The following is a 24,564-nucleotide window of genomic DNA, read 5'->3' as shown; positions in this document are numbered from 1 at the left end:
TTTGAAAGTATTGACATCAACTTCCGTTCTGCAGCACGAGCACTACCAGCGTAGTTCGTTACGCTTAACCTTAGACAACATTTGTAACTTCTAAGTTACCAGGAAGAGGGTACTTTAATGTTTAAGACGTACAATGGGGGGTAAGAATAAGCAGCGAACTAAAGGGAACGTCCGGGTACGTACCGTGTTACTACGTTGTTTAAATACTGTTAAGCGGTTAGCATCCTTAGCCGTCAGCTAACGCTACGTGTGACTGTTTCTGGTTACTCCTTCTGTCGTAACGTCCCATTTTCCTTTTGCCACAGCCTCCAACTTTGTGATAATTGTCTCTTATTCGTCTCCCGTTCTTAGCCGTCCAGTAGCGGCCGCGCCGCTGAAGTACTGGCCCGCGATGGTGGCATTATCCCGGGGTTTGTTGGCTTCGATTCCAGCGTGACTTCGGACCTGAGTTACGTCCCCGCCGTCCACGGCGCCGAGGAGATAGATAACTTGGTTGATGCCGACTTCAGGCTGGTTCTCAGGAAAATGTCCAAAAGGGATGTCGTCACCAGACTAAAAGTGAGATTGAACTTTGTCCAACCTAATGATCTTGGTCTTATACTGTCAGATTCTTGAGGCTATTAAAAATATAAACAACAGACACTCATTAGCTAAGAATAAACCCCACCACTATCTGTATCTGTGTATTGATCAGAGGTTCTCTTTTTAGGCTGTGCAGGATTTTGGGTCCATGTGTCAGGAACGTGATGCTGAAGTGGTTAAAGGCGTCTTGCCTTACTGGCCAAGGATTTATTGCAAGATATCATTGGTGAGCTGGTAATTTATTTTGTAATCAATAATTCAGGTTAACATTCTGGAAATAAAAACTAATGTGCACATAACCCTTCGGTGTATATATGTGAGTACTACTGTTTGTTAAGTCTGCTTTAGGATAGTTCTATCCCCATTATTGTGTCTCTCAGGATCACGATCGAAGAATCAGGGAGGCCACGCAGTTGGCCTTTGAGCAGCTGGTGCTAAAAGTGCGTCGCAGCTTGGCCCCCTTTCTGAAGAGCTTGATGGGCCACTGGATACTGTCCCAGTGTGACACTTACACACCTGCAGCCTCTGCTGCTTGCCTGGCCTTCCAGGCTGCTTTCTCGCCCACCAAACAACCTGAGGCCCTCAGCTTCTGCAAGGATGAGATCCTTTCTGTGAGTAGTAGTGGATCTGGTGCAAACAATGTGATTTCTAACACAGTAAGGTAAATTAAACAAAGTTGAATGATTATTTTTGTTTTGCAGGTTCTACAAGATATTTTGTTGAAAGAAACAGCAGACACTCTGAGTGATCCACAGTATGTTTATGTGTCTTTGTCTATTGCTTTTATGTGCACAATAATTAATTCTGGTATCATCTTTGCTGTACTGACTCCCCTTGTTCTTTTAGAAGTGTGACACAGGAGGAGAGGGAGGCTAAATATGTGCGGGTGCTGACCAGTTCGATGCTGGGGGTGAAGAGACTGCTTTCCCTGCTTCTGCAGAATGATAGGGAGGCTCTAGAGCAAAGACTTCCTGATCTGGTTAACTCTGGAAAGTTTTGGAAATACAGCAAACACAAGACACCTCAGGTACTGACACGGAGTGCAGATTTAACAATAAAAAAAAAAAAACACTGAGTTATATTCTACAACAAAGGCAGCTACGCAAGCTAGCTTTTTATTTTCTTCAAGCACAGAGAAAAGATGTGAAAGGGCTAATAATGCTTCCAGGACTAATATGTCTTGCTTCACAGGTACGAGGGTCATTTTTCGAGCTGATGTGTGCCCTTTGTGAGTTCACACCAGGATTGGTTCAGGCTGAAGCAGCACGGGTTTGCCCTGCTGTACTGCTCAGCATTGATGACACAGACCCTGTAGTGCTACCCCCTGTGTGGGAGGCTGTTCTTTATGTTGTAACCACGATCCCCGTAAGTATTACATCACTGTACACTGTACATTGTACTTTGATGTCTTTCATGTGTATCAGTAACACAGCATTGTAGTCAAGCCCTGTATGACATTTTTTTGTTTTTATTTCAGGATTGCTGGACTCATGTAAATGCAAAGAAGGGGTTCTTACCAAAACTATGGTCTCTGCTAAAAGACGGTGGCAAAGGCATGGCTAAATCACTCCACCCTAATTTAATGCCACTCCTTAGTAAACTACCCCCACAGGTTACAGATCCAGCCTTAGATTTCTACACCACCTTCTTCACATCATTCATGCAAGGGTATGTTTTTTTTATTGTTAGAGTAAAAAGAGCTACACTGATGTTTCCTGTTTATATTGCAATGCATTACCTCTACATAATTCCTGTACTGTACTCAAAGTCTCTTGTGTCTGTCTAGCCTGTCTAGTGAGCGTGCAGTGGCGAGCCCATCAGAGAGTGCAGTTATAGTGACATCTGTTACTGAGTGCTTGAAATACTGTATACTGCAAAATACAGAAAAGAAGGAAGATCAAAGAAAAATAAGGTCCATGCTCATTTCACAGCAGGTGAGGTCCCACTGTTTCACATAATTTTCTTCTCATTTTTTTAATGTACTACGATCTCTATCGTTGTGACTTAATAATCTACTTGCTTTTTTTGTAGCTTGTACCACTGATAAAGAAGGCTCTGGGAAACCCCTCACTTCAGAATGGTCCTCTTTTTCTTTTGGCTACTGAACTGCTCATTTCCTTGGAGAAAAGGGCAGGTTTACATAATAAAGATGAAGCTACTGACAACAAGGATGTATTTCAAGGGCTTATTGCAGACTTCTGGGAGGCCCTTAGTCTTATCTTTGTGCATTATATTGACAACGAGGATGCAGACCAAACGGTTTTGAACGGGGTAGCCACCCTGCTGCAGGTTAGTTTATGGTGTAATTCACATACACACCTAAAATCTCCATGCTGACACCAGTTCTGTCAATAAGGCAGCCACTCTTGTATGACATGAAACAGAAAACACAGTGCCTAAATACACCAATTCACTATTTTGTTTCCAGGTGATGCGTTATCCTGAGCGAGTAAATAAAAAACACACCCAAAAGTCGAAGTCTGTCAAGATCTGTTTTTCTAAGCAAGAGGAGGAAACTGGAGTTGAAGAGGCTGGTGTTAAGAACCCTGCACTTGTTAATGAGAAGACATTAGGGTCCCTGCAGACCCAGCATTTTGAGGATGTAGTGTGCCAGCTGGCACAATTATGTCTGGTGCATGTGAATGAGAAAAATTCAGAGAGACATCTTGTTTTACTCTCCCTTCTACTACAGTCATTCCACACACCCAGGGTCTTTGGTGTAAGTCAAATAAACCTTAAGTGTATTTCTGGTCAAATAAACAAACATACAAAATTTGAAATGCCAACAGACTTATATAATGTTTTTTATGGATCTGGCTTTATATGAAATTTTACTAAAATTTTATTATGCTTTTTTAGACATTGGTGGAACTAGATGAGAAAGTATCAAAGAAGAAAGAAGACGTGAATACGAAAAATCCAGCACTACAGTTTCTGTTGGAACAAGTGTTGGTGTGGCTTGCTGATAAGAGTCACAGTGACTCTGAGCACTTGGTGGAATTGGTCTTCAGCTCATTAAGATGCTGCAACCAACAAGAGACTACCCGCATCCTCAACCATATCACCACGGTAACAGGACAACACTGAGGACCTAATGGCTGATGTTGAATTTTGTGCAGTTTGACACTTCTTCCATTCTGCTTTCAGATGGATTTACAGTGGGGAATTATCCTACAAATTATAAAAAGGGTATGTGTCATCTAATTTTTGGAGACTTTATCATTGTGTGTAATTCCATTTTTTACTATTGTAAGTGTCTCCTGTCAGGCATGTGCAGATCCTGACACGCTGAAGAGCTGTAACGAATGGCTGAAAGGTTCAGTCCTGGGTGAAAAACTCCTGGGATTGACTGAGGAGCTCTGCAATCTGGAACACATCTCTCCACGGTCTACAAGCAACCACAGTTGGATGCTTATCAGCCTTGTCCTTTCGCAACATCACAACAATGGTAAATACAAATGCACATCTTAAAACATTCAGTCATATTTTTTCATCTGCAAATCGGATCAGTTTACACCCCGCATAATATTTTTGACATGTTTGTACTTGCCCAGTACCTCTGATAGAGGAGGTGTACATGGAGAAAATCCTAGAGAAGCTCCACGCCACTCTGTCCGAAACCAAGACCCTGTCAGATGCAGGAAACATGGAGCCGCTCATCTCCTTCATCTGTGATGTTGCCTCCACATTCTTCTCTTCTGTACAAGACTGCCTTCTTCTACTCTCTGCTGAGGAGCTTTTGCTCACTGTTTTCCAACTTACTGCTCAAGATCAAGCATATACTCGTCTGTCAGGTAGGCACTTGCACAAATACAACATAAAGCACACGTTCTTCTCAAGTAAACTAAGTAGCTCCCTTGTATTTGCTTGTAAAGACTCACTTTTAGAAAAGCTGAAGAAGGTGTGTTTAGCTGGGGTCCAGACACTGATCCGACATTCTGCGAATGAGGTCAAGGAAGGCGGTTTCCTACACAGTGCAGCTATATGGGTAAAAAACCAACTGCTCAGCACCTGTATGGACATTAAAAGGTAACACTCAAAATGATTTTCATTCATTCTTCTTAAACATTTGACATAATCATTGTGTCTACATTGATGCTACTATATCTTAAGATCTTTGTTCTGTTTTAGTTTACAGATTCTTGCTGTGGCTGTACAGAACATAGTGGAGACAATCATCTCTGTACATGGTGAAGACCTCTCCCTGTTCAATGAGTTTCTCACCTTGTTGATGCCAGGCCAGACCGAATGGACAAGAATCAGACAGGCTCTACCTGCTCAGGTTAGCAAGCCAATTAGTTTACACAGTGTAAATAAAGCACCACTGCACATGGGTTTTGACAGATTCTCTGTAGAAGGATCCTGCTTTATTATAATCTTGTCATCTGCAGTGGATCAAAATGCCCTTACTGTCTGGTCGTCACCGAGGAGGTTGTGAGAAACTCTCTATAGACATGTGGAAGTTTAGGTTCTCATCCAGGCTTCCAGCCCACCTGTGTGCCTGCGCCCTGTTAGGGAAGGTGGCAACAACTGCTTTCAGACCTTGTGACCAAAGCAATGAAGAATTTGCTTCACATGTATCAAACCTCATGAACACAGGTAAACAAACACATACACTTTTTTACTGTATGTAGATGTAGTTTTGATTGTTTGTTTAATCTACTGTTTGGCAGGTTCAGAGTTGCTGTATGCACTTCAGTGGTGTAAGGAGATAGAATACAGTCCGGCTATAGTGTCATCCTATCACAACCTGCTGACAGACTGGGGGCTGTCAGAAGGACTCCCCAGTCAGGTCCCAAGGAAAGAACTCCTGGAAATTCTCTACTCGAGGTGCCTGCTATAGTTGATTTGATTTTGATTTGTTTGTGATCTTGTGCAATGTAGTTTAAAAGAATATGTGAGAGTAAGCGAAGACAAGCCTGTGGTCAACATATGTTGTGATTTTCTACAATAAAAGCAATAATATCATGCTTTTCAATGTTATCCTAAAGGTCAATGGAGGATGGAAGTCTATGGTCACTGACTCTAGAAAACTACATCCACACTAGCTGCTCCACCAGTGAAGCTGTGAAAGGGCTGTATGACGGTGTGGGCAGGTCAGTCATTTGCATATTCAAATTATTTGCAGTGTTTAATATGTAATATATGAAACTACATGGTCCTAGGTGTGTAGTCAAGTTATGCAAGTATTGTTGTTTTCACTAGATGTCATCAAATCAATGTAGCACAACTTATATAGCAACACTTATACTATAACAACATAGCTTTACTGTGTTTAACCAGTTTGTTCCCAGCATCTGGAAGCAGACTGAGCACACTCCAGGTGCTTTGCCCCGTTATGTCTAATGAAGAGAAAGACACTCTTGTAGCCTTGGCTACTGCTGGACTAATCAACTGGCAACAGAATGACAGTGAGTGTGCAAACAAACATAAGCATACAAAAACAAACATTGTTTTTGAACTTCTGAGCATATAGAGTAAGTTTGTGCTGTGTGCTACAGATGTTTATGGGTGTCTGACAGTGCTGCTGTGCTGCCTCAAAACCAGCACACAAGTAGAGCAGGAGGTTGTGCAGGCTGTTCTTGCCACAGTGATGGAGTGGAGGAACAGCAAGGAGGACTGGTTTCTCTTCAGCAAGTAACAGCATCTCTCAAATAATACGAACATTAACACATCTCTATAACCTTTACTCTACTTCATAATGTTCATCATATGACTTGTATTTCAGCGACCTGTCTAAAACAACCACGGAACAGTTAAACCTTGCTGTTGAGATGATGCGTTTCCTATCTTGGCTAGTGACTGATTGTCCAAATGTTCTTGGTGCCAACCAGTGGGATTTCTTGCTATGTTCAATGTTAGCCTGGTTGGAGGTGAGACATAGATGATGCACATATAAAAAATATACCTGTTGGTAAATATTAGCTTAGAAGTATCTTTTGTCACATACATTTTTAGCAGTTTTATTTATGCCATGTGCATTTTCCTGCTGCCAAAAACAGACAGCCAGTGAGAATGTGAGCAGTCTGTGGAACCCATGGGTGCAGCTGTTTGCGTGCGAGAGTACTGCACTGATCGTGAAGCTGAACCAATTCTTCACATCAAGCTCTGCTGATGTTCTGGGGAATTTGCCATCAGAACTGACCAGCGAATGGAAGGACTTCTTTGTTGATGGAATCTACAACCTGCTGTTGCCCCTGCCTGTCAAGATTATAGGTTTGTGTATGAATGTATCCTCAAACAGAAGCAAAATGTATCAAATCCTTTTCCTACAGTTTCTATCCTCTGAGCAAGTGAATGAAGCAGTCATATGTATTTTTTGTGTTTGCTATCTAAATGTAGGTGCCTTTAATGAACCAGATGATCCAGTGTTTCCGCTGGCAGTGCTCCAGTCTGCTGGCATGGCTCTGACGTATGTTCCTGTGCAGCAGCTAAACCAGAACTCCCTGCCCCCGCGATTCATAGCAGACCAGAAGACAAACTTGCCAGAGCCCCTCCAAACGCTTCTCAACACTTTCTGTCCTCTGCTGCTTTTTAAAGCCAGACCTCTGCAGATCACTATTTTTCACCTGTTGGAAAAGTAAGGATTTTGTGTCTTATCAGTGTTCAAATGTAGCTAACTTTACCTTGCTACAGCAACTTACAGTAGGGGTGATCATCTCGCTGCATGCTTGTCCGGATGCTGTTTGAGTATAAGGATAACATTATCTTTTTATCATACAGGGTCATGCCTCAGCTGCCTGAATATGACGGAGAAGGAGACAACAACAAGTCTGATGAAGATGGAGATGAACCCTGTCTGTAAGTTACTGAAGGAGAACAAGTCACTTGGTTTTACAGTCAGGTGATAATATAGGATTTGTATTGTAGTTAGTACAATGCTACATGAAAATATTCTTGGGCTTAGTGGTTCATGTGCTTGTGTTTGTGTGCAGGTCTCCTCCAGCGTCGCTGATGACAGTTCTGTCAGCCTGTGAGGAGCTTTGTGAAAGTATCCTGACAGGGGTTCAAGTAGGAGAGTTTGCAGTGGTCCAGCCTCTCAGCGTGGAGTACTCCTGCATCCTGGGCTACCTGCTGGCCTGGAAGCTGCTCCTCACCTTTTTCAAATCCTCACCCTCTCATGTAAGTTATGAGCCGTTTATTGTTAGATACAAGTACAATATGTTTAATGTAGTGGTGTATACTTGTTTTTTTCATCTCCGGGACTGTTGCAATACTCACTCATTCTTTCCTTCTATTGGTAGCTGCGTGCCCATTATGCCCAGTATCTGAAGAGATCCTCCTCTCTAAACAAGCTTCTCCTTCACCTCTTCAAACTGATGCCTGAGAATCCAATCTACCGAGGCCATGGGTCAGAGGCAAGGGAGACCAAAACCTTCTTCACGGAGAGCCTGGTTCTGGTTGTTGACAGTAAGGACACACACAAACTGTCCCTGTACATGACAGAGAAATCTATACAAATTTAGATTTTCTAACCTTTTATTTTTCTGTCTACAGAAAGTGACTGCATTGAGTGGGAGCTTCCTCACCTGGCATGCAACGTTTACTTCAGTACAGTACAGGACCTGCCTGCCATGGTGCGGCTGTGGTGGAACAGCCAGGAGAAGAGAGTGAGCACAGCTGTGGAGAAGTTCACCATTAAATATGTCAGTCCTGTTCTCTCAGCTGAGGAGATTACATCGGTGCACTCCAGCACTCAAATGTTCGAAAACATGAGTGTAAGCAAAAACATTGTTGTGTATAACTAAAACTAATCTAATGAACATTGTTTATATTTAAGACCTTAACATTTACAACTATTAGGCAAATTATTGTCAGAATGTAGGTGATTTCGAGGTTGTTGCAACAGGCCAACATGTGTATTAATGTCACTGCTCTAGGTGAAGGCCCGCTCAGCAGCACGTGAAGTGATTGCTACCTACTCTGTGGATGACATCTTCATTGAGTTGGTGATTCAGCTGCCACAGAACTATCCTCTAGGCTCTATAGCTGTAGAGAGTGGGAGGCGCGTTGGCGTTGCCGTACAGCAGTGGAGGAACTGGATGCTGCAGCTGAGCACATACCTCACACATCAGGTAGAAACACCCAAAACCTGTGGATATAGACATGAACACAAAGAGCTGGTTCAGTGAGTAGGGACTGTTCAACCTATGTTTTTGTTTAGAATGGCAGCATTATGGAAGGCCTGGCCCTCTGGAAGAACAATGTGGATAAGCGTTTTGAGGGAATAGAAGACTGTATGATATGCTTCTCTGTTATCCATGGCTCCAACTACTCCCTGCCCAAGAAGGCCTGCCGCACCTGCAAAAAAAAGTTCCACTCAGCGTGTCTGGTGAGATACATGTTTATATGGAATGCTGTGCTGGCCTGTCAAGTAGCACTTCAGTATCATTTATCTTAAGGCCTTTAATTACCGCAACCACACAGTGAAGAGCTTGTTTGAATGACTATATCTTTTATCTTTCTACAGTACAAGTGGTTTACTTCCAGCAACAAGTCATCCTGTCCATTGTGCAGAGAAACCTTCTTCTAACACATCATCCGTTGTGATGACATGCAGAGGGTATTTAACGAACACGTCAACATTAACGTTGCAGTTTGAAAGTCTCTGAGGTTTTCTCTAAATGAAATGAGAATGTTTGGTTGTAAAGATCTTGCTTAATGTTCTCATTGGAAGCCTAAATCGATATACCACAAATTCTAGCGGTAACTACATATTGGCAACTGTTCGTATTAACTTGTGTCCCTGTTCATTTATTCTACTGCTTTGCTGCAATGTATATGCACAGCATGAGAGGTTTGCTGATGAGGTTTTATCTATTTTTTTAATCTTTCAAAATCTGCAGGTTTGTAGAAGATAATCTGTATTTGGAAAGTCAAAACCAGATCCACTGTGAGTAATTGTGCCTACTAAAAAGGATGGGGTTAATTCAGTTCCCAGGACAGATTTCAAATATTTCCTAATATTTAGGAGTGTAAAGAGATTATGTCGGATCAGTGACATGCATTAAACTGTTATGACATGCTGGGGTCATCTATTAGAAGCAGGAAAGAGGATTTCTTGAAATTGGTCTTTAATGTTGTAATGCAGTTACATCAAATATTGAAACCTGCTGCCTGCATTTAGCTGTAAATGATGCTCGAAAAGAAATAAAATGCAAGTATGTTGATATTGGATGGGACAATTTTTTCTCTTCGTTTATTACAGCAAAACATAGGACAGTGGCATTTTCATGCTGCGATTCCACAAGACCGACGTTACCCTAGAATGTTCTGCTTTGCAGGTTCTTCCTGGTTTCACCTTCTTGTCTTTACTATGTGCATGCTTATTTGATTGGAATTATTATAGTGATCTAAATTCAATTTCAAACATCCAAAAGTGTAAGATATTAGATAAAGTTGTGTGGGATACAGTTAAATTTATTTTTAAGAGCAATAAACACTGATAACTAAACAGTCTATGACGTATAGCACTAAAATATAGACACTTTACGTTGCGGTATAATTCCGGAAGTGTTTGCCTGTGACTGTTTTATTCTGAAACGCTTTACCGGAAGTCTTGTGTGACAGGGCTAACGGTTGTCGCATCCGATCATTCAGTGGTCCTGGTTTGTTGATGTCTGCTGGACTGCAGCGGTAGTTGGTAACGGGGGACTGGCCATTGTTTCAGGCCACTTTTGTTACATTCAAAGACTCCAGTTCGCTAGCTAGCATAAATGGATTGTCGAACTAAAAGATGATCGCCTCACTGTCTAGAGGAAGTTTACTGGAAGAGGTTCTTCATGGGGGCTTTAACGAGGTAACGTTTACCGAGCGTTACTAATGTCATTGTTTCTCTAAATGTGTGGCTAAGCTAACAATTAGCAAGTGAAAGAACGTCATTGTTGACGAGCTAACAGTGGTGAAAACCTTCTTCAGTTCATATCTGGGTTAAACTGAGCGTTTTGCAGTTTGTTAAACTCTAACAAGCTGTCTCTGATGTTAATGGACCAATATTTCTGCCAAATGTTAATATGAATATAGCTCAAAACAAATATTCAGGCTTAATTTGGAAGCTGTCGAAATAAGTGACCAATCGTTATTACTGTAATTAAGCTTTAAAAAAAGCCGTAACGTTATTTAAAACAAATGTCACCATTAGCTAGCGTTCCCTCACCCGGAGCTAGCTAAGTGAAAACGTCCATGCGCTTCAAACGGGACGCGTTCTATATAATGTATCCCGGACAACAGGACGTCACGTGACACACACACACACACACACACACACACACACACACACACACACACACACACACACACACAGACGACTACATCACTGACCTCCTCAGTAAAAGCCAAGCGGTAGTGGTATACAAAGCTGAACTCTCCAGCGGTTAAAACCCAGAAGCCTAGCTGATTTGTGTGTATGTGCCTGATGCATTGCAGCAGCAGTTGGCAGCTTATGTTTCCTGGGTGAACTCTCAACTGAAGAAGAAGCCCGGTCTCAAGCCGATCACAGACCTCAGGAGGGACCTGCAGGATGGAGTGGTGCTCACACAACTAATAGAGATAGTTGGTAAAGTCTCACAGCATAGTAATATACTGATTGAATAAGTCTGTATTATATTACCCCCGTTTCTATCTAATTTGGTGATTTATGGATGTTAATATTGTGCTGTACCTTACTGTTACTGTCTTACTGTCTTTCTCCTCCAAATCCTTTTCCGTGGCAGCTGGAGAAGTGCTGGAAGGAGCGTATGCTGCTCCACAGAACAAAGAGGAAAGCAGGAAGAATGTGGAGCAAGTGTTGCAGTTCATTTCCTCCAGACACATACGGATGTCACACATATCCGCTAGAGGTAAATCTGAGGTTTATGTGCGCTCTCTTGCTTAAGTGTGACACAAGGTGATCCATAGCTTTTCTCACTGATGAACCACACTTCATGATGTATTTGATTGTGGACATCCTGTATATTACTTTCTGCAGACATTGTGGATGGCAATCTGAAAGGTGTAATGAGGATAATTCTGGCATTGGCTGCCCACTTCAAACCCTCAGCCAATCATAGGAATGCTACTGGAAGTGCAAGGAGCTCAACGAAAGCAAGTTCCAGCTACAACCCTCATTCCAGTGTTGCACTAGCACAAGGTGCTGCAGCTGCCTTAGCATCAGCACGACTGGATGCATTGCAGCCTTCATATGTTGCACGGATCCACAGGTATGCAGATTGCACCATTCATAAATGCACTTCAGTTTACAATAATAATTAATCTCTCATTATTTTACAGAAAAAAAAAATCAATTGTTTTGTGACACTGTATATATCTACGTTCACCTCTGTCTTTGCTGACCTCTAGTGGACAATAATCTGCTTTGTCTGTCACCTTTCAGTGGCTGGGGCCTGGATGTGGATAAAGGTGTGTGTGTTCGTGCACTGGTTAAGCAATATGAAAGAGGAGGTTCAGAAGAACAGGATGATTTTCTGCCTAACAGGTACTCTGCATTTAAATAACCTCAAACTTACTAAATGAAAGTAGCCTTAAAAACGAAAGGCTAACACATGGGACACCGCTGTCCTAAAATATGGTGAATACTGTACTTAGTGACCTAAAATCACATGTGATGTCTGTTATTAACTTCATCCTGGTACAAAACTCTTTGTTTTCTGCACAGTTTGGTGTCAAAATAAGCGGTTAAAAAAACTCCTCTGCCTTCTGTGTATTACTTTTTAAAAAAAACAGTAGATTATGTTCTGTGGTTGTGCGTATCCCTGCCTGACAGAGCATATGACTTTGGTTTTAGTACTCCAAACCTCACTTTGCTATTTGTGTGTATGTGAGACATCCGGGCAGCAACAGACCAATGATGAACAATTAGTCTTTATCTTGTCCAGTCACATGTTTGGTTTGGAGTTGTGCCCTGTGGTTTTTGTGTGTGTGTGTGTGTGTGTGTGTGTGTGTGTGTGTGTGTGTGTGTGTGTGTGTGTGTGTGTGTGTGTGTGTGTGTGTGTGTGTGTATCTGTGTCTTGATCATTATTTATCACACTCTGATGAAGTTTTATCATCTGTCAGTCTAAAAAAAATGTATGTGATTATGCATTAGATGAAACGGTTCCATTTTGTTCTAAAAACTTTCCCATAAACATGTTTATGAGAATCTGGCCCAGAGGTTATGCTGAGTTTTATATAGTGCTATGTTTTGCAAGTGTCAAATGGGGAGAAGGGGCAGGAGAGTGTGTATGTGATGCTAGTGGGAGACATTATCTAGACTTTGTACTAGGTTTTGGTATTACTCAGTTATACTTATCTTTTTAATTTAAAATTGACTAATATTGAGATATTATATTCAGTGTTCGAGCCGATTCTGAATGAATTTAGTTCATTGTTTTCATAATGTTGCTTTAGTGGACATTATTTTCAGGTTTACATAAAGAATATCACAGCTTTTCTATTATGGGCTTTGCTTTTTGCATCCCCTAAGCAGATGTTAAGTAATGTCTGCTGATTTGGTCGCCCTGGTAACATTTTGCTAGCTGGAGGGAAAGGGGCGGGTAAGACAGGGTGAGGACTATCACAAAATCACAAGTTGGTGGAGATGTGGGTGCTATACCCTTTAAACCACCTGTAGCCCACTATGGGGGGGACACAGATTAAATGGTAAGACCAGACTCTGTGAGGATGTGTGGATGAATTTCTGTTATTCTGTGCGAATAAGATTCTTCTAAGATTCTAAGTCTGCCGTGGTTTGTGTAATGTTAAAAAACAGTGCTTTGATTTGCAAAAGAATTGGGCTGTAATTCATTATATTTGGAAACAAATTGTGTAATTCTCTTGTTAGTTTTTTTCTGTTTGACTCCTTTTGAATGTTGCGATTATCTGTGACCTCTAAAATAATTAGGACCACAAACAGTGGCTGTATTCAGAGTGTCCTTGTTATAGACTCGCATGCTTTATTACTTCGTATTTATTAGAGCGGACTGAAATACCAATTCACGATAAAGCTTTGGAAAAAAGCTAATTAAAATGTTTTCTGTTCTTTGAGCTTCAGCTCTGTCAGTTCACAGCCATCTCCAAGAACACCACCCAGCTGCCACTATGACAAACAGCAGGAAGACAGCAAAGACAGCATCACCATCAAGGAAAGCGCTGGTGAGTTGTGTCTTGTGTCTTGTTTGGTTTAATTTTTAAACCATAACCCTTCCCATCAAGTGCGTCCTCTATGTATGTTTGCTTGTAGCTGAATCCTCTCACATCACAGTGGAGTCTGCATTGGAGGAGTCTCTTAACGAAGCTATAGAAAAAGAAGTGCAGGAGACGCGTAAAATGGTGTCTGCGTTACAGGTGTGTACAAACTGTAGGTTGACCTGCTGTATTATTTTGGGATGAGGTGACTGATTTGGCCAGTTAAGGTCATCCCATTTTGTTGCCTTTAGAAACTGTGGAGAATTATCCATTTGTAATCTGAATTGCTAAAATACTATTGGTTAGGTGGAGACATTTTGTAATGTAATCTGGTTTGGTTTAGGGCTTCAGAGAATGTGAACCAGACCATGTCTGATTTGCTTCATTATGACTTCAACCGATTGGTTGCAGTACTTGTCTACCAGTTTGTGCTGAAATACAATTAAGTGTTACAGTTTAATGCCTTTCTGTTGCTAAGGCCCTACTGCTGCACGGTTCGATGCCTGAGGATGAGCAGGATGTGGCGTTGACTTTGGACCAAGGCAGCGCTGAACAACAATTGGTAATGCCTCTGAATTAGTTTTTATATTTGTGCTTTTTATCAGTTTTATCCATCCTAATTGCATTTTCTGTCCTCGCATGTTCCCTCTTTTTTCTGTTTCTAGTTCTCTAGTTTCTCATCCCCCTGTCATACCAGCTTATTGTGTCTACTCAGATCCCATTTCTTTTTCTTAACTGCAGGCTTGGTGTGTGTGTGTGTGTGTGTGTGTGTGTGTGTGTGTGTGTGTGTGTGTGTGTGTGTGTGTGTGTGTGTGTGTGTGTGTGTGTGTGTGTGTGTGTGTGTGTGTGTGTGTGTGTGTACACACGCTTATGTGTGTTGAACGGTGACACGGGTATCAGTTTCCCTTCTGTCTCAGTCCATTGTGGTTCTCACACACACTTTTTGCTCTCCTTCCAGGTAGTCGTTCGCAGTCGTTTGGATCAAAGCATGGAGGAGTCACAGGCACTGAAGGTATCAGTATGATTAATTCTTCTTTTGCTATGAATAAAATTACCTCTTGTTACAGAGACAACTTGAACTTGAACTTCAATGTCATTAATATTTAATTCAGGAAGTGTTGTTTGCTTTTTGCTTTAGAGGGAACTGTTGCGTTGCAAACAAGAGATAAGAAACCTTCAGGGAGTGAAGGTAAGACAAAAGCCACATTTAGGACTTTCAGGATGGAATGTCTCAAGTAAATAGCATTCTTATAGTATTGTTTTTGTGCAGGATGCTCAGCAGCAGAGGCTTTGCACTCAGGAAGCATCAGTACTGCAGATGAAGCAGGAGCTTCTCAGAGCCAGCATGGCAAAAGATGACCTTAACAACCAGAATGTAGGAAGTATATGAATAACAATATACATTCACATTTCCACAAGTCTGTTGTTTGAACTTATTTGAAGTGAACTCTTCAAAATACAATTATTCTTAATTAAATTATTATCGTTTTGTTTTTATTCTTGACAAGACAGCTTTAATTTGTGACTACATAAGGAAACTCCCTTCTGTGAAAATGTGTTGTAGGCAGATCTACAGTGGAAGTTGGAGGAATGTAACAGGCTGTGGGGCGAATGCAAGGTGAGGCACTTCTCTCCTTTTAATGGTTTGTTGCAACATAGTTTAATAATAATTTAATAAATAATTTTTTTTATCCTGATGTTACGTCTTCAAAGTTTATTGAGTTCATACTGAATATTAAACTTGTCTCATTGGTTGGATACAGAAGGAGGCAGGACAAAAGGACAGACTGCTGCAGCAACTCAAACACAAGCTTGAAGAAAGCCAGCAGCAGCAGGTATGATTTATTCTATGTTTAAACTTTTCTGTGCAGCTCAGTGGTTCACAATTGTTCATTATTAATTTACTTTAATATTTAAAGTTGTTTAGCAAGCGGTTAAAACTTCAGTCAACATTCTCAGTGTCTACATGTTTATTTGAGGTTTAATGGTTTATTTGCTTGACGTGTGTTTTGGTGTCTTATAATGTTTCAATTTTCCAGGGTGAATTACAAAGAGAGTTGGAGCATAAAAGCAGCCAACTACAGGAGTTAATGAGCAGAGATTTGCAGCAGGTAGTACTGTTACCAGTGTTTTTTACTCTATAACCTTAAAGTTCGGCCTGCAAGTGCAGTTTCTGTATATGTCACACAACACAACACTTTCTTTCAGATTCCCACTGCCAAAGAAAATGGATATTCTTACCCTGGAAATCCGTCTCCATCTGTGTCCAGTGTGAGTATTGTTCGTTTTGAAAAGCCTGATCAGTCATTCTATATATGTCAGTATTCATCCTGCCTGTATTACGTTCTCATTCAGTATTTATGTAACATGCTATCGTTTTGCCACATGAAACTAGAACTGCATTAAAAGCTACTAAATTACAAAGTAGTAGCAGGCCTTTGTTGTTAATGCAGTTGGCTCTTGTATGTTGTGCTCTGTTAGCAGGCGGAGGAGGTTCAGCTGCTCAGAGATGCACTTAGGAGTTTGAGGAACAACTTTAGAGACCATGACCCGCAGCACCACACGTTGGACACGCTGGAGCAGGGCATAGTGTCGCTCATTGACAGACTGCGTGTTCTGCATACTCACAGGGTATGGATGTCAGAAGAGCTTTAAATGCTTGAGCACCACGTGTAAGCAGTCATCATTGTGTGGTGGCACACAAACTGCTTCAGGACTGTGGCTACTGACTTATTAATTATCAGCTGAAGTCTCTTACTTTAGGGAAGCTTTACATTAAAAAAGGAGCTATATATTTCTGATGCGGAATGCAAAATAATAATTGGCCAAATCCTGCAGGGAAGAGGAAAATCACCAAGACGCAAAGGTCAACACACTGACTCTGACTCCCTGTCTTGCAAAAGTAAGTGATTCTGATGCACACTCAACAAACCTATGTACAATAATAACATCAATGTATTAAGCAGAACGTTTCTATTTTTGCTGTTTAATGACAGAATCTGATTGCCAGTCCCACAATGGCTCTTCTGCATCTACCAAAATTCTTTATTTTACTGGAAAGTCTCCAACACCTTCCATGATTAATATACAAAAGAGGTGAGTTCTGCGTTGGTGTTTTTTTTTTTTGCTAACACTGAAATATTTTACTCACAAGGTACAGAGATGAGCGAATCTGTTCCCTACTTGCTGTTCAGGCTAGGTGAGGTGACTCTCAAGGACGTTAAAGCAGCTGTGGATCGAGGGGGGAACTTTAGGTACCACTTCAAGGCCCTGGACCCTGAGTTTGGCACTGTGAAGGAAGAGGTACATGTCTGAGAAGGCAATAAACAAATACTTGGCATAAAATAAGTAAATTATTTCCTCCTGTTTTCACTCATTCACTGTTATAGCACAATATTATTTACCTTTTTGTATGTGCTATTAAATAAGATCTTCTTTTTATTTAATTAAGTGACACCTTTTAAATTTTTATTTAAATTTTTTAAATCATTTTATTCCTGCATTATTTATAGATAGATTAAGAATATAAAACATGTCTATATGTCTGCATGCAGGTATTCCTGGATGGAGCAATTGTTCCAGGTTGGGAAGGGAAAATAGTGGCCTGGGTAGAAGAGGAGAGTGGAGGGGAAAGGTGACCACATGTTAAGTCTGGCTTCCTAACTTTACCTTCCTGACTCTTGGTGAACGACTCTTTATCCTTTGTGTCTTAGGCCGATGTAGGTTCAAGCTGAGGGAGCATGACACTTGATTTTACTTCTGCTTACTTTGATCCCAGAGGTGCATCAAGAGAGCTGGTCAGAAGAGAGGCACAAATGGACACTTTGAGGAAAAGTACTGTTACTGTAGCAAGAGGTTTGTGCTGATCAACTGGTATGCAACAGGTTTTAACCAGTGTTGATCTGGAAACTGTCTGTGACTGATAATTACATTATAATTAAAACCAGTGCCTTAGATCATAATGGGAAAAAGCTCTTCCCATCACGTTTTTATTGTCAGGCAGTAACTGCGGTATATAAGGGGACTTGAAATAAGGCATGAAGATAAAATACTTTTATCTGAAGCTGAAGGAATGTTTGTTGTTTAGCGTAGCTAATGAAAAGGAACCAGTTTAATGTTAAAATGCTCAGTAGCAGAAACACTTATTCAGAATACCACCATATTACAGGTTACAAATATGTTTTGTCTACGTTTCTTTAGCCTTGGTACGTTCTGGTCTCATAATACAGTATTATTTACCATAGCAAGAAAATAGGATCAAATCTAGGTTGTAGAACACTTTAAAAGAATGGGAAAAGTCAATGTTTGTGCAAGATTAATTTATTTTTTTTTGGAAATAAATATTCTGTTGCAAAAAGATAGGGGACAAAGTGTTTGAGAATGTGCTTGAGAATAACCAGGTTTGTGAAATAGAACCTAAAACCACATGTGGGTTTAAATGTTTTAGATTTTGTTTACTGTATAAAAGGGTTTTGTAAACGTGTGTAAAGTATTTTCACTATATCTTTAAATATTTAAAGATTGTTATCTATATTTGTTTCGAGATCCTTACGATGCAGCTGTTTTGTGCCTGTGAAAAAGACGCTGTGGATGTCACAGATTGTAAGAGTTTGCTGGGCAAATTTTAAGAAAATGTAAGTATGTTTTAGTCGGCCCTTGCCACTAAGTTTTAGGTTTGTTTGGGATTCAGTTTAGCAACATGCATTTAGTTGTAGTAGTTGTGCTAATGTTGGGGTGGGAGGCCAGGGTGTATAGAAAGAAAAATGAACTGTGTTTTTATGCATCTTTTTCTATTTTGCCTTTGGATCACTGTATTTGCCTTCACTAAAACGCCAACAGAAACGTTGTCTACTTTTAATGCCATACCTGCTTGTACTGTGAAATGTACAATTTGCTGGTAAGATGGTAATTTTCCTTTTTATTGAAATACTGGATTTTTTGCAGAACCTATACGTCTTTTGTTGAATATTAAAAATCTATTTTAAAATAAAACTTAACTTTATTATTAGCATTTTTTCAAGGTTTTAGTGTTTGAAGAAGGACCTTTCAGCTGCTTACTACTTAAAGTTATAAAGAGAGGTATTTGGTTATAAAATAACTTACTAGTGTTACTATAATCATAAAATGTCTTATCATGTGATAACTTAAGCTTAAAAAGTCTAGTTAACAGCAACAGTAATATTATTAATGGATTTTCAGTTAATTTCTTGTAGGTGTCGCTATTCGATAAAATCTGAATCCCCACAGTTTACGACACCTGTGACGAAGCGACGGCAGGCGGAGGGCAGGGCCGTAAAGCGTCGTGTTTTTAGGCTGAAGGAGGTCATTAGAAAGTGAGGATTAAGTACGGACCGGTCCTCGGTACCAGTATCTCTGATGTCGGTGTAAGACAATACATTATTCATCGTCCGTGTCTAAGGTTCCAACCACCACGAAATGCTCCGTCTCATCTTGCGGCTCAGGACGTCCGCCGGGCTCCGCTGTCCCCGTGCCCTACCGACCGGGCCTGCCGCTCTCGGCTCCCGCTCTGTACCCGGAACCGGTTGCGCGAGGCGGCTTCACTGTGGAGCGAGGTACCGAGCCGAGAGCTATGGCTCCGGCTTCAGCCGCAGAACGACTGCACTGCGGGGTCCCCAGCTGGCAGGAAGCTGGCGGGGCAAACGCTTCTACAGCTTCCCGCCGCACACCAAGGTAACGCCACCGGACCCGGGCTCGAGCTCGGGTTGCCATAGCACCGACGTTCACGGTTATAGTTAGCATGACCTCCGCAGCTAGCACGAAGTAGCACTGCCTGGTAAAGTTACGAACCAGCGGCTTGAAAACGGTGAAACGCAGCAGCGTCTTCAAACTGTCACTGTCATTTTCTTCAGTCAACACGTAGTAAACAGAAGCCAATACATTAAGTTTAATTTGGAGACCTTCACAGCTGGTATGTCTTGTTTGTTTCCTTTATAACATTAATAATTGTCTCTTCTAATGTAAATCTGCGTGTCCACAGGTAGTACTTGTGCATAGATGCCCCTAAAACGGCCCAAATCAGTGCAGATGTGTCATAATGCGGCTAAATATAGGTTGTGTGTTGAGCAAGAGAATGAGGTGATGGCGATGGAGAAGCTGCAGTTACAACACCTGACATTTGGCAGCGTTTCAGTGCCCTGTCATGAACCCGTGAAGTCACTGCATTGATCTTTGGATACGTTGCTGTGTCGTGCGTGAGTTCTCTCAACCCCCCTCATTTTTAATGTCCACTGTGTTCCCTCTGTTCTCCAGGTGGAGCTCCCTGCGCTGTCGCCTACCATGCAGACAGGAACGATCGCTCGCTGGGAGAAGAAGGAAGGGGAGAAAATTGGAGAGGGAGACCTCATAGCAGAGGTTGGAACATGAGTGTTGCTGCGGTGCTGTTGTTTACACTGTCAGGAATCAAATCTGTACAATCTTTTTTAAATATTGCTTGTTTTGACAGGTGGAGACTGACAAAGCCACAGTCGGCTTTGAGATGCTGGAGGAGTGCTATCTGGCAAAGATCCTGGTTCCTGAAGGGACCAGAGATGTAAATGTCGGAGCTGTTATTTGCATCACAGTTGATAGGTAAGTTTCTGTTAGATCCCTATAATCAATATAATGAAATCACGAAAATACTGGATACTTATATTCTGTGCAATATCTTTGTCTATTTTTCTCTGCAGCCCGGACCTCATCCCAGCCTTTAAAGATGTAACTTTGGACTCGATCAAAGCAGCTGGTGCTGCTCCTTCACCAGCTGCCTCTGCTCCACCTTCTCCACCTGCTGCTGCTGCTGCTGCTGTTCCTACTTCCCCTGCAGCCCCAGGCAGCTCTTACCCACCACACATGAAGGTACAATACAACGTAATCTTATGCACCGTAGTTTGAAAGCAGCTGAGTCTAATAAAATACGGGACTTGTAGCCTCGGGGATAGTTTAGGGACACTGTGTAATCATTAAATATTTTTTCAGACTAAAATAAAGCAATATCTTTCAGTGAGCAGTGTGAATGATGCTTCCAATGGATTGGAAGCTACTGAGATTTCCTCCCTCTGCCTTGATTAATTCAGTTGGTGTGGATTTTAAATGTGTGCCCTGCAGATAGCTCTTCCTGCCCTGTCTCCCACCATGACGATGGGCACTGTGCAGCGCTGGGAGAAAAAGGTTGGAGAGAGGCTCAGTGAAGGAGATCTGCTGGCTGAGATCGAGACAGACAAGGCGACAATTGGTAAAACTCAAAATTACTCTTTCAGTAGTGAAGCAATTTAGGCGATGAGTGAGGGTATAGTTTTGCTGTGACTTGTTGCAACTGTAAATATTCCACCTACGGAACTAGGAGTGCCTGAAATCGGAAGATCAACTCAACACGTCTCTCATGTTGGTGTGTAGGGTTTGAGGTGCAGGAGGAAGGATATTTGGCCAAAATCCTGGTGGCAGAGGGAACTCGGGACGTCCCACTGGGAATGCCGCTCTGCATTATTGTAGAGAAAGAGAGTGACATTGATGCCTTCAAGGACTATGTGGAGACCGGAGTGGCAGAGGTTTCCACACCACCTCCAGCTCCAGTATCAGCACCAGTAAGACGCAGCTCTTGAGCTTTTAATTTGTAACAAAAATTTACATTGTAATATTAAATCTGGTGTCTATTCCTTTTGGGCAAAGTGATTCAGTATTGAGTGTTTTGTTATTCTATAGATTGCAGCTCCAGCTGCTGCAGCAGCACCCAGTCCTGCTCCAGCTGCTCCAGCTGCTGCTGCTGGACCCAGGAAAGGCCGTGTGTTTGCTAGTCCACTTGCCAAGAAACTTGCTGCTGAGAAAGGAATAGACCTGGCACAAGTTAGCGGTAAGTGACCAAAATGCACATGATTAAAATGTCTATCAGTAGAAAATATATTGTATCTACTGTGATAAGTTCAAATATTATTCATACATTGGGCCGGTTTCTGTTTAGGCTCTGGTCCAGATGGACGCGTTACCAGGAAAGACATCGAGAGCTTTGTTCCACCAAAGGCTGCTCCTGTAAGTAAAATCAATTTCTATTTTAATGTGCATTTTAAAATGTGGTAATATGTTTTTGTCCTCCTGTGTCTGTCTGAAATGCTTTGTTGTTATTAATTGTGATGCTAAATAGTTCATGTCCTTTGACAGGGGGTGACTGCTGCTACGCCGGCCGCAGCTCCAGCTGCTCCTGCACGTGTTGCTGCTGCTCCTGTTGCACCAGCTGGGACCTTCACAGACATCCCTATCAGCAACATCCGTAAGGTAAGGGCGAAGTCTTGATGTAGCTCTGGTAGTAGACTGTGTCATCTGGTTCTGACATCCAGCATAATGAGGATATGAAGACTTGCACTTCAACACAAACCTCACTCACATACCAAATTTTCTCTCTGATGAATAATAGACTAAAGCTAAAGATCATATATTTGTCTTTTGCAGGTCATAGCTCAGAGGTTGATGCAGTCCAAGCAAACAATCCCCCACTATTATCTGTCTGTAGATGTCAACATGGACCAAGTACTTGAGCTTCGGAAAGAGCTCAATGCTGTGAGTGCTTATTCATACCTGTATAAAAATACGAAGAGGAAAAGATAAGACTTCTATTTGTAAAAAAAAAACAAAAAAAACTTTTTTTGCTTTTTACAGGAAGTTACAGCCCAGAATATCAAACTTAGTGTAAATGACTTCATCATCAAAGCCAGTGCTCTGGCTTGCCTTAAGGTTCCAGAGTGCAACTCTTCCTGGATGGACACTGTGATCCGACAGTGAGTAAAAACTTTCCAAGATGTTGCTTTGTTCTAATGTATAGTGAACTGGAAAGATTCTCTCGACATGTGAAGATCCATCTTTAGCTTAGCGGAAACACTTGCATTGTTGCCTTAACATTTTGCCAGATGCTGGTCTCCACATATGTACCTGCATGACAGAGCCAGTAGAGGGCACTCAGTCAGCAGACACAGAATAACGCTCTTCTTCGTGTGTACATTTCTGACGTTCGCATCATGATTTCCTGCAGGAATCACGTGGTGGATGTGAGTGTAGCAGTGAGCACCACCAGTGGCCTGATCACACCCATAGTTTTTAACGCCCACACTAAAGGACTGGTTGCCATCAGCTCCGACGTGTCGGCTCTAGCAGCCAAAGCAAGAGATGGAAAACTGCAGCCGCACGAGTTCCAGGTACAAAAACTCACTCGTTGTTTAAAATCTGCTGTTGCAAACTGAAGCATTCCTCTCATCGATGTGTTTTCCCACCAGGGAGGAACATTCACCATTTCTAATTTGGGGATGTTTGGCATCAAGAACTTCTCAGCGATAATCAACCCTCCTCAGGCCTGTATCCTCGCCGTTGGTGGCTCAGAGAAACGGTTGTTGCCCGCTGATAATGAAAAAGGGTCAGTGCTGTGACTGCCGTATCCTCGCGTCTCACCTGCATAGCGTCTCACAACCCTCATCTGATATGTTTGGCCTTCGCAGGTTTGATGTAGCCAGTATGATGTCGGTAACGCTGAGCTGCGATCACAGGGTGGTGGACGGGGCGGTCGGTGCACAGTGGCTCGCAGAGTTTCGCAAGTTCCTGGAGAAACCCGTCACCATGCTGTTGTGATCAAACCCCACTGCCAACACAACTGCGGCAGCAGCCGAGGCCTCTCGCTGAAGTGATCTGATCGGTCTGACCTGACGTGGCTCCTCCTGTGTTTGGTTGGCCGGCCTCAAGATCACTCCCCGTTACCCCAAAAGGGGGAAGAGGCAGAACTCACTCCACGTATCTGTCTGTCTCGCTGTCTTTGTTTTCCTCTCGCTCTCCCTCGGTTACATTCTATTTATTGAAGTCCCATCTTATGAGACACCTAAATTAGGTTGAATTTATTCTAGAACAGAGACCGGCCCAGTGTCACAAAAAACCCTGGTTCATGATTCATGTCCAACCAGCAAACTTAGTTTCCCCAAGTTTGTTTTGTGTGTTGACTGTAGGTTCCAGGCTTCATATAAAGTATCATATTTGTCTGTTACAGACAACCAAGGATGGATTTGAACGAGTAAGTCACACACAATCCTTGGGTTTTCACACACAAACACTATTCTGTGAATGTCTCTATGGTTTAATGCCAAATAGAGCTCTATATACAGTTTGGCCGAAGTAGTCAAAGTCAGCCCCTCTGTATAATTTAGTATTTGTATAGATCTGAGTTCTGCCGGTTCTCGCTCTCTCTTAAGTACAGATATTATTTTTTTCTAGTCTCAGAGAAAATGACTTACTTTCTCAGCTGAAACGCACAAGGCTGGTGCTGGATGTTTGTTATTTAAATGAATTGCGACACGTCAAATGGCAAGTTTGGCAGTTCACCTCACCAGTTATACCAGATAGAGCGGCAGTGGTACAATGTGCAAAATGTCCCACATTTTTAAAAATACTGTTGGTGGACACCATCATCTCAGTTTGTGTTGCATACGTATGTGCAGACAGCCTCCTCATATGATCTGTCACTGCTGGTTCATGATGGCCACACCAATAAAACCTGCAAACAAGCTCAGACTTTCTCCTTATGTTTGGACTGTAAACTGACACGTTAACATACCTCACTGCTGTTGTAACGTTATCGTATCAGAACTCATAGTGACATGACTTTAAATGACAGAAGGCAAAGTGTATCATCAGTAGGAAACTACTGACTTTGAGTTGATATAATAAAAGGTCACATTTTAACCTCAGAACCTGCTTCTGATTGAGTCTGACTTCAGTTATGACCACAGCGGAGCCACTGTTCATTGCTGCAGAGACCAGGAAGCTGCTTAAATCATTGTTTTCTGCTGCTGATTG

The 24,564-nt window shown here is 41.9% G+C and overlaps 3 protein-coding genes across 6 annotated transcripts; all 3 read left to right on the top strand.

Moving 5' to 3' along the window:
- Positions 1 to 4: 4 nt before the first annotated feature.
- ltn1 (listerin E3 ubiquitin protein ligase 1) lies at positions 5 to 9,757 on the top strand. The gene is made up of 32 exons (XM_029173037.3): positions 5 to 175; positions 352 to 558; positions 710 to 808; positions 963 to 1,193; positions 1,284 to 1,336; positions 1,429 to 1,609; positions 1,774 to 1,947; positions 2,060 to 2,250; positions 2,369 to 2,516; positions 2,614 to 2,871; positions 3,011 to 3,301; positions 3,442 to 3,651; positions 3,730 to 3,771; positions 3,850 to 4,030; positions 4,137 to 4,376; positions 4,458 to 4,611; positions 4,714 to 4,864; positions 4,974 to 5,181; positions 5,256 to 5,412; positions 5,574 to 5,678; positions 5,866 to 5,993; positions 6,084 to 6,219; positions 6,311 to 6,455; positions 6,585 to 6,798; positions 6,925 to 7,162; positions 7,306 to 7,383; positions 7,518 to 7,704; positions 7,827 to 7,992; positions 8,080 to 8,300; positions 8,463 to 8,657; positions 8,747 to 8,914; positions 9,053 to 9,757. The coding sequence occupies exons 1-32, from the start codon at positions 134 to 136 to the stop codon at positions 9,113 to 9,115; spliced, it is 5,262 nt and encodes a 1,753-aa protein (XP_029028870.1). The 5' UTR covers positions 5 to 133; the 3' UTR covers positions 9,116 to 9,757.
- Positions 9,758 to 10,137: 380 nt separating this feature from the next.
- LOC114869137 (dixin-like) lies at positions 10,138 to 18,735 on the top strand. Of its 4 annotated transcripts, none has more exons than XM_029173041.3 (21): positions 10,138 to 10,381; positions 11,011 to 11,137; positions 11,295 to 11,420; positions 11,549 to 11,780; positions 11,954 to 12,055; positions 13,604 to 13,710; positions 13,799 to 13,902; positions 14,222 to 14,305; positions 14,702 to 14,755; positions 14,882 to 14,932; positions 15,014 to 15,118; positions 15,308 to 15,361; positions 15,507 to 15,578; positions 15,783 to 15,854; positions 15,952 to 16,014; positions 16,225 to 16,374; positions 16,582 to 16,645; positions 16,740 to 16,839; positions 16,938 to 17,046; positions 17,298 to 17,377; positions 17,457 to 18,735. In XM_029173041.3, exons 1-21 carry the CDS (start codon positions 10,319 to 10,321, stop codon positions 17,464 to 17,466), a joined length of 1,929 nt encoding a protein of 642 aa, XP_029028874.1. In that variant the 5' UTR covers positions 10,138 to 10,318; the 3' UTR covers positions 17,467 to 18,735. The 4 variants fall into 4 exon arrangements, with proteins under 4 accessions (XP_029028874.1, XP_029028875.1, XP_029028873.1 ...); XM_029173042.3 differs by having other exon boundaries at positions 10,139 to 10,381; positions 11,008 to 11,137; positions 13,610 to 13,710; XM_029173040.3 differs by having other exon boundaries at positions 10,139 to 10,381; positions 11,008 to 11,137; positions 16,228 to 16,374.
- A 272-nt stretch (positions 18,736 to 19,007) lies between these two features.
- dlat (dihydrolipoamide S-acetyltransferase (E2 component of pyruvate dehydrogenase complex)) lies at positions 19,008 to 24,458 on the top strand. The gene is made up of 14 exons (XM_029173185.3): positions 19,008 to 19,434; positions 20,014 to 20,115; positions 20,207 to 20,331; positions 20,430 to 20,598; positions 20,848 to 20,974; positions 21,136 to 21,323; positions 21,442 to 21,589; positions 21,698 to 21,765; positions 21,895 to 22,008; positions 22,183 to 22,290; positions 22,390 to 22,508; positions 22,760 to 22,922; positions 23,001 to 23,137; positions 23,220 to 24,458. The coding sequence occupies exons 1-14, from the start codon at positions 19,180 to 19,182 to the stop codon at positions 23,347 to 23,349; spliced, it is 1,953 nt and encodes a 650-aa protein (XP_029029018.1). The 5' UTR covers positions 19,008 to 19,179; the 3' UTR covers positions 23,350 to 24,458.
- The last annotated feature ends 106 nt before the right edge of the window (positions 24,459 to 24,564 follow it).

Source organism: Betta splendens, chromosome 14, assembly GCF_900634795.4.
Source record: "Betta splendens chromosome 14, fBetSpl5.4, whole genome shotgun sequence".
Classification (NCBI taxonomy): domain Eukaryota; kingdom Metazoa; phylum Chordata; class Actinopteri; order Anabantiformes; family Osphronemidae; genus Betta; species Betta splendens.
This window is presented reverse-complemented; position numbering and strand designations above follow the sequence as displayed.

What these genes read in the sequence shown, in the direction of transcription:
- ltn1 (XM_029173037.3), top strand. Translation starts at nt 134, where the DNA reads ATGGGGGGTAAGAATAAGCAGCGAACTAAAGGGAACGTCCGG. An exon ending in TTCGCAACATCACAACAATG is followed by an intron (nt 4,031 to 4,136) that starts GTAAATACAAAT and finishes GTACTTGCCCAG; the next exon opens with TACCTCTGATAGAGGAGGTG. An exon ending in GATGGAGATGAACCCTGTCT is followed by an intron (nt 7,384 to 7,517) that starts GTAAGTTACTGA and finishes GTTTGTGTGCAG; the next exon opens with GTCTCCTCCAGCGTCGCTGA.
- dlat (XM_029173185.3), top strand. Translation starts at nt 19,180, where the DNA reads ATGCTCCGTCTCATCTTGCGGCTCAGGACGTCCGCCGGGCTCCGCTGT. An exon ending in TTCCACCAAAGGCTGCTCCT is followed by an intron (nt 21,766 to 21,894) that starts GTAAGTAAAATC and finishes GTCCTTTGACAG; the next exon opens with GGGGTGACTGCTGCTACGCC. An exon ending in CCCGCTGATAATGAAAAAGG is followed by an intron (nt 23,138 to 23,219) that starts GTCAGTGCTGTG and finishes TGGCCTTCGCAG; the next exon opens with GTTTGATGTAGCCAGTATGA.
- LOC114869137 (XM_029173039.3), top strand. Translation starts at nt 10,319, where the DNA reads ATGATCGCCTCACTGTCTAGAGGAAGTTTACTGGAAGAGGTTCTTCAT. An exon ending in GCAGCGCTGAACAACAATTG is followed by an intron (nt 14,306 to 14,701) that starts GTAATGCCTCTG and finishes CTCTCCTTCCAG; the next exon opens with GTAGTCGTTCGCAGTCGTTT. An exon ending in AGGAGTCACAGGCACTGAAG is followed by an intron (nt 14,756 to 14,881) that starts GTATCAGTATGA and finishes TTTTTGCTTTAG; the next exon opens with AGGGAACTGTTGCGTTGCAA.